Source organism: Populus euphratica, unplaced genomic scaffold (assembly GCF_000495115.2).
Source record: "Populus euphratica unplaced genomic scaffold, PopEup_1.0 scaffold153.1, whole genome shotgun sequence".
Classification (NCBI taxonomy): Eukaryota; Viridiplantae; Streptophyta; class Magnoliopsida; order Malpighiales; family Salicaceae; genus Populus; species Populus euphratica.
In genome coordinates, this window is record NW_011499953.1 from 190,553 (window position 1) to 198,869 (window position 8,317).

At 34.5% G+C, this 8,317-nt stretch overlaps 1 protein-coding gene across 4 annotated transcripts; it reads right to left on the minus strand.

The window, feature by feature from the left end:
• Positions 1–560: 560 nt before the first annotated feature.
• Positions 561–4,135, minus strand: LOC105138132 (uncharacterized). Of its 4 annotated transcripts, XR_844720.1 has the most exons (5): positions 2,919–4,135; positions 2,637–2,829; positions 1,292–2,265; positions 1,147–1,209; positions 561–967 (listed from the first exon to the last, which is right to left on the minus strand). XR_844720.1 is itself a non-coding variant. In XM_011044142.1 (3 exons), the coding sequence occupies exons 1-3, from the start codon at positions 3,321–3,323 to the stop codon at positions 1,697–1,699; spliced, it is 1,167 nt and encodes a 388-aa protein (XP_011042444.1). In that variant the 5' UTR covers positions 3,324–4,135; the 3' UTR covers positions 561–1,696. The 4 variants fall into 4 exon arrangements, 1 of the variants encoding a protein (XP_011042444.1); XR_844718.1 differs by having other exon boundaries at positions 561–1,209; XR_844719.1 differs by having other exon boundaries at positions 1,147–2,265.
• Positions 4,136–8,317: the final 4,182 nt, after the last annotated feature.

The window sequence follows — 8,317 nt, forward strand, 5'->3', positions numbered from 1 at the left end:
ACAATTCTTACACAAGTATTTACTTTCGCCTTCCCAACTACAGTCTCCTACAACGGATAAGGGTACATTAGTCAGCCCCTTGAAATTTAAGTAATTCAAAGCACCGCTGTCTGCCGTCACAAGCCACCTTCATTTGGTGACTCTGCACTAGAAGACTGTTTAATTTGTCAATGTTTCTTCAGACACACACAGCATAAATCATGTTTCCTTCTGGCTAAAAAGAGGGTTTTAACACAAAAATTAGTAAAAAAAAAATAGAATAGAATTGAAGTGTTCATGAACTTGTTGAAAGGAAAATCTGTCCACTTCAGCATTCAAAACAAGCCTTTTGGGCCGACCACATCTTTTACTACAGACAGTTTTTATGAAGGATAATGAAATATATCTAAGCTCTCTGCTTGCACGACAAGAACATATTCATTCTGAGGATCCAGCTCATGCATCCCCGCATGGCTCCAGGAGCAATGTTCACTTCACAAGCAACGGTTACCATATTATTTATATACAAAAATGACTACACTTCACAAGCAACGGTTACCATATTATATACAAAAATGACCAAACAAAAATAGCAAGCAATTCATTTTCTCCCATTCCAAACGGAACCAATCCAATCCACAAACCAATCAAGCAGACTGGAGTATAGTCGCAATGCATCGTCACACAGATGCTAAATTCGTAGATATGAAGGCAAAATATTATACATTGACCTTGATAGTTGAAAATAACCGAATCCAGTCCGAGTTACAAACCTGAAAATCTTTATATCTTCTCCTCTTAATCCTCGTCCAGATCATCGAGCATTGATCATCAAACCATAGAGAATAAAAAGAGTCGAGAGCGCTTGTATGGTCAAAAAGGTAGTGGAGCAACCACCTCATTTACCAAGCCCACACGGCAAAGAAAAATACCAACCACCCATGACCAACTGCTCTCCTCTCTGCCGAGATTCCACAACAAGCAACTACTGTGATATGAATGAGACTAATAAACTGTCACGAACTAATCAGAATATCTAATTCAAAAGAAGAGCTTCATTGCTCAAGTACACAAGAATAATTAGAGTAAATAAAATAAAAACATTGAATAAGAAAACAGAGAGCCATGTGGCTGGGCTATTAAAAATGGTTTTCTTCCAGTCCTCACCTCACGCAGCTCGAGAAAGCACGAGTCTATTCTCTCTTCATCATCAAATTCTGTTCTGCTTGCCTTCAAGAAAAACATATAAAATCACCAATAGATGATGACATATGACGGATTGAAAAACAGAGAAATAAAAAATGGCGATTACCCTTCTTCTCTTGTTACTTTTTTTTTTCGATTGCTCTGGAGTAAAGATCCCCTTCTCTGTGAGAACTTGAATAAGATTACAAGGAAACCGACAATGGATAGGAACAAAATATAAAATCAAATGAACCTCATCTGATATATATATATATATACAAACACTATACTCTAAATAAGAAGCTTAGAAACAGGGAGAGGATTAACGAAAAAAACTCAGGAAATTATGTCATTTGTATTAGCCATTCTTCTTACAGTAAAGAGTTTTATTATATTAGTAGTAAAATCACACCCTTACACAAAAAATAGAAGGGGTTCTGGTTTGATCCGTTAAAACATATAGGATCATATAATCTGTTCTTCACTGTCAAAAAAAAAAAAATAGGACAAAAAAGGGAGGAGGGTCAAAATTTCAAGGCTCATCTTCGATAACAGAGGCCAATCCGGTCACCATCTTAATCCCAATTTGTAAACTTTTGGGCTTAACATCAGGTGGCTTCCATTCTTTCACCGCCATAACCTCCTCTTCTGCCACGGAACCTTCAGATGACAAAGCAAACACAGACTCGCCCATCTCAGCATCATCCTCCACTGAATTCTTCTCTTGGCAACTCCGTTCAATCTCCGCAACCCCATTTTGAACCAAAGTTTGCTCCTTTTCCGGTTTAGGATATGTTTCTTTTGAGCTAAGAGGAGGTGTGGTTCGCGGGTGAGGAGAAAGCCACTTAGCTTTGATGTACTCTGCTTTTCTCCATGGCGGAATGGGCATGCCCTTCTTCTTAAGGCTCTGCTTTGCTGCATCCGATACAATGGCAATAATCTTCTGGAGACGATCAGCTTTGCCTACGAAGATGGAAGGTAGAATTTGGAGAAGAGATTTGTAGCTCTTGGTTGATCGAGCTATCTCAAATTCTGATCTGAAATCAACGTCAATTAGCAGCCTCTCGTCTGCGATGATCACATCTATGTATTCATATTCCCCTGTATTCGAAACAAACTATACATTATTTCCCATAATTGATTGCATGTAGGTGTTCTGATCACAACTCACATTGAAATGTAACCACAGCTCTTCTTCCCCGTACTCTCCCAGCAAATAAAAAAGGGATTTACAATTTTCCGCTCTTTGTCTGATGAACCAAACAGAAAATGAAAATATTCCTAAACTAGTGAAAATTTTGGGTTCAATGATTTTACTTGTTACCGAAATATGATATAAAAATGGTTCCTTCTCTTTCTGGGTTTTAGTTAATTATCCTTTTCCAGGAACCAAACAGAATATAAAAGGATATTTTGCGCAATTTAGGAAACAGACACAAACACGGTTTATCCATTTGAGAGAGAGAAAGTACCGGCGGGATAGGAGGGGGCTTTTTCCCAGCGGGATTTGCAGATAGAAGCGTCATATCCAAGAGCCAACAGACCATCAACAACGATCTTCCTCCAAACATCATCTTTTTGCTTACAAATCTTGTTCTTATCAACAACCCTCGCTGTATCCGCCAGCAAATTCCTCTCACAAACACTTGCACACAGCACCAAACTCTGCCCATAAAAACCCTATCACTTGCACAATTCCAAAACCAAAAACAAGAAGAAACAAAATTCAATTCCAACGCAATTGATTTAATTACCTTTAGAATTTCAATTGCTTCAACAGAGGAGGAACGATTAGAATCGCCAAAACCACCAAACGAGTCAAATTCATCTTCAGAACTGTCGTTACAATTTCCGTTGAAGCAGTTGCAGCGATTACGGTTACACCTAACTGATGGTTGCTTCTCGTTGCTATCCTCGATGAAGTTCTGCACCATTTTCGCCAAGCACACCGAACTCGGCTCGAACTCGTTACAGCCGTCCTTCAAATGCGACTCCTCGATGGCACCGACCTTTTCAGCAGCTGAATTTCTCAGGAACTGCCTCTCAAACAGTCGCTTCAATCGTGATTTCCCCACCGGCTTTACTGACTCCAACTGGTGAGCCACTGGTTCATCGAGTGTTTGATAATCGATCGGCTGAATCTTCATTGGAAAAGGCATGATCGCAGTGATCAACAACACAGGAAAAAAAAAAAACTCCTCACTCTAATCAAATTCTCTCCTCCATTATTGAATTATTAATTTCTGCCAACAGAGTGCACAGAAACCTCGGGGGAAAAAAAAAACCTAAAATATCTTCGCTCTCAAGACAGATTGAGGGACGAAGAAATTCAAGAGAAATCCTTAAAAAAAGTTAGTTGAACTGTAAAACTCTCTACTCTATACATCGATTAAATGAAGCAGCAGAAGCATTGATTACTCCACACAGAATAAGATCAGCAGATCAAGGCGACACGGAAACCCAAGAATTTGCTGCGTTTTACCAACTTTTTTCTAATTTGGAGAGACTCTAAAGAGTTGAGTCCCCCTCCAGAGATTCTAATTATTACAAAGCAATAGTATTATATTTGACTCTGATTTGCGAGACAAAGCATGGAATAACTTCTAAACTCTGCTAAGTACAAGTCGCTTTTGTTTTGGATTTCTAGAAAAATACTGTTAAAGTTCCCGAAATACTCGACGGCAAGGTAACGTCACCCTTTCACTTTGGAAATTGAACAAACACCTACAATCAGTAGCCGAATCCTCCATTTACATGTTAATAGATTCAACCTGCCGGCGAAAAAATGATCTCCGGCGACAAGACCCAAACAATACACAAAAAGAAAAGAGAGCGATGGAAATGAGAGCTTTCAGTTGTGTGGTGATCTTGATTTGGCGAAAGAGAGGATAAAGAGCCGAGGCCTGGAGCGTGTGTTTTAAAGAGGAAGGATTGCTGACTGGGATTGATCTGCCACGTGCGTTCCTACATGGCATTTAAATGTAATCTGCATGGAAAGAATCACTGCAGGTCGTGCTTTTTAAACAACAGCACGTTCTGGGCTTGGTAATTATATACGGGTCACATTGTTTTTGTTTCCTAAGATGTCCCTGTTCTTTTTCTGAAAGGACAAATCTGGTACCTTAGGGTGGTTCCCTCCTCGTGGATATGGAGGTCTTTTGGGAGCAGACTCCTCATGTGGCAGTGGTTGAAACTACCATCTTGGCTTAATTCACCATGTCAATTTTTTGGTTTGACGAAAATGACCTTTATAAATTGATGTTTTGGAATCTACTGGAGGGCGGTATTTAGACGAGGTGGCTAGTGGACAGAAGGGCTCAATGGTCATTAGATTATTTGTAGTTACTTTCTTGGTTGGTTGAGTGCTCATTGTTGGAACTGCTTTTGGCTGTGGTGAAACCGAATACCGGTCGTTGGGTACTTGATTGACTAAAATGCCCCGAAGTAAAAAGTAACCGAGACCAAAAATTTAAGAGCAGGGAACTAAAAGACAAGTTGATATTATAGTCATTTCATTCACGCAAAAATACACGATGCAGTTATTTGGTTAAAACATCTGGTGTGGAGATTTTAAAGACGTGATTCGTGGGGAACAAAATTAATGTTACTGTTGAGTCATTACGGTTACGATGATGTTTGGATTGGACCGTGGGTTAATCTTGTAATTTCGGAAAGACAGAGGTTAAACGGGATGTCGTTTAGCAAGAGAACCGGGAGGGAAGGAAGTTTTACGTTACAGGGAGTTTGATTATTGTTGTTTTTAAAAATATTTTTATTTAAAAATAAATTAAATAATATTTTTTTTAATTTTTAAAAAATTATTTTTGATATTAATATATTAAAATAATCTAAAAATATTAATTTAAAGTAAAAAAATATAAAAAACTTAATTTTTTTAAATTCATATTTGAAATGCAAAAATAAATAAAAAATATTCTTAATGTGTGATGTGATATACGCATGTATGGGTGTTTCAATACAAAGTTCATTGGGTAAATTCATTGGGTAAATTCTTTAATAATACATGATATTGTGGTATTAATTATTTTTTACATTATTTTTTATTCTGAAATATATTAAAATAATATATTTTTTATTTTTTATTTTTAATATTATAATATTAAAATAATCCAAAAACACTCAAAAAATTAATTTCAAGTAAAAAAAATAAATTATTTTAAAATATAGCTTTTATCATAAAAACAAACATGTCCATTGAGTTTTCTCTCTTGAATGTCGGTCCGGTAACCATAACACTGGTTGGGTTTGTAGTTGACGAAGAATTTTGTATAAAGGACAAATGGAATTATGTTATGTTTCTAATTATGAATTTTTTGATAATTTAAATTAAGTTTGTTTAGCGAAGATGCATGGAAGAAGTAAATCAAATCCATCTCTTGATTTTTTTTAGTTATTATTAACTGTTTTTTAATAAATATAGATAATTATTAATTTATTTAATTATATATTTTTGAGAGTTTTTAGATTTACACTTTGAATTTTTGATATAAAAATAGCTTTTTTAGACTGATCAAAGTCATAAGAGACTAAAAAGTTCGATTTATCATGGACTTTAGGTGTTAAACAAGACAATTCAAATATTAGAGTTATCTAATTGATATCTATTTCGGTTGGTTTCTCTCCAGCAGATAAATAGTTTCCTTTTACGATTGTATCTTCTTATTTAGAATTTGTCTATAATTAGTGTGTTGTCAACCTTATCAAGTCTTCTCTTATAGATAAAACTTCATCATATATTTTATAATTATATGAATGAAACACGTAGAGACTAGTGTAGGCATAGATTGCAACATTGTGTTCATACAATCTTTCATGGTATCAAAGTTATACATGCAAACACCTTTTTTTCATGTGTACTTATACATTTCCACAGAAATATCTTCCTCGTTCACCATTTTTAATCTCTTAAACATTAGACAACTGACTTCGGTATGATTAGATCAAACAAATTATCTAATTGGATTTCCTAATTACTTTGGTTTTACAAAGTAATGACTTGTCAGGTTTCGTGGATACTACTGAATCATGCCCGCCTAAACTTCTTCTAGCCATTAGCAACTCTGGAACTTTCACTTCTACAATTAATTGGACCTCTCTCTTATGAAAAAAAAAAAGATTAATTCATTCTCACTTGGTTGAATGCCATTTTGGATTAAAAGGTTGTGTCAATAACCTTTGGTTTTTATATTGTTCGTATAAATAAGCTTGCCTTAACTAACAATAATGTCTCATAATCATGTTCCCGCATTAATTACCTAAAGCGTCAATTGCAATTTTTATATCAAGAAATAAAAAGTTGTGGAGAATACCTTTAAATGAAAAGTTATGGGAAAATCAATTAGGTATAATTGGACAACCTGTAAAGGATGATGACTTAATTCATCATGTTTTTAGTTGTTTGAATTCCTTATATTCATCCTTTTGTTTTTTTTTAATCTTTATAAGTGCTATATTGTATGCCAAATCAATGAGTTTTAACGATCTTTCCTCTGTGAACGTCTTGTAGCCGTATTATAAGAGCATTTTTATTATGATGGCTCGTCATTTTGGGGAAAAAAAACAAAATAAAAGTTGTCAACCTAGTTTTGAAAATTATGATGATGTTTAGATTGGACTAGAGGGTTAACATGGTTATTTTAAAAAGATGGTAGGCTTGTTTGGAAATAAAATGGTGCTTGGGATGTCATATAGCTAGAAAACTAAGGGGCTTTAACACCATTTTGAGCTCCTTAATATGTGATGTGATCAACACGTGTGTGCATAATATAGAGGTTATTGGATCAGTTCTTCCTTGAAATTGACTTTTTTATCATGAGTGTCAGTTTGACAGCCATAACACAAGCTGGATTTGTAGTTGATAAAGAATTTTATACAAAGGACAATGTTTTGTTTCTAATCGTGGATTTTATTGTAATTTAGATAAGGTTGTCTAACAAATATGCATGAAAGAAAGAAATCAAATCCATCTCTTAATTTTATTTGTTTGATTTTTAGTTATTATTAACTATTTTTTAAATAAATATATATAATTATCAATTTATTTAATTAGATACTTATATGAATTTTTATTTATTTATATTTTGAATATTTTTGTATAAAAATAGCTTTCCTCGACTGATCAAAGTCATGGAGGACTAAAAACTTCAGTTTATCTTGGACTTTAGGTATTAAACAATACAACTACACACCATAGTAGACTAAGATTGGTTGCAAGTTGTTCGCTTTATTTGGTGATTCTCTCCATGAAATTACTGAGTATTAATAACTTGTAAGAATGATTTGGTATTGTATATTAACTAAGTCAGACATTGGGTACATCATGAAACAATTGTGTCAACACTTTCATGCACCAACTTTTAAACAATGGATACAACGAGAAGGGTTTTTGGTATCTAAAGGGTATGGTTGATTATAGACCACACTTTACCTATAGGCACTTGATCTTTGCCCTTTGTGTGATACTGATTGGGCCAGAGTCATGGATGATCAAGGATCAATTATGAGGTAGGGCATTTTTCTTTGTCCATGTTTTGTTTTATGGAGTGCCAAAAAACAATTTGTGGAGTCTGTGTTTAGGGCAAAGACATCATATCATGCTCTCATAATGGTAGTTGCTAAGTTATATTTGATTATAATGGTTTTATATGATTTACAAACTATTCTCCCTAAAACACCTATTATGTTATATGATAATGAAAATGCACTTATTTTTGCCTTTAATTCAGTTTATACATGCACAAAACAAATTGAAGTTAACTACCATTTTATTCATGAGGTCAATCAAAATGTTAACCTTCACTACATACCATTCAAAGATCATATTGGTGACATTTTCATCAAATGTCTTACCTCGAATCGCTTTGAGTTCCTCAAGTCCAAGCTCATTGTGTGTTAACCCCTTTTTATTTGCGAGGTAGAGTTAAACAAGACAATTAAGAGATTGACACTATCATCAGGTGTTCAGCGTGTGATGATTGATTTAATTAATTTCTTTCCAACAAATACATAGTTTCTGGTTGATTTCTTTTTAATAAATACATAGTTTCCTTTCATAATTGTGTCTTTTTATATATAATTTTTCTATAACTAGTGTATTGTCGTGCTTACCAAGTCTTTCCTTATATATAAAACT

Coding starts and splice junctions, on each gene's coding strand:
- LOC105138132 (XM_011044142.1), bottom strand. CDS start 3,323: ATGCCTTTTCCAATGAAGATTCAGCCGATCGATTATCAAACACTCGAT. Junction 2,830..2,918: donor AAGCAATTGAAATTCTAAAG/GTAATTAAATCA, acceptor TTTTATGGGCAG/AGTTTGGTGCTGTGTGCAAG. Junction 2,266..2,636: donor AGCCCCCTCCTATCCCGCCG/GTACTTTCTCTC, acceptor TTTCGAATACAG/GGGAATATGAATACATAGAT.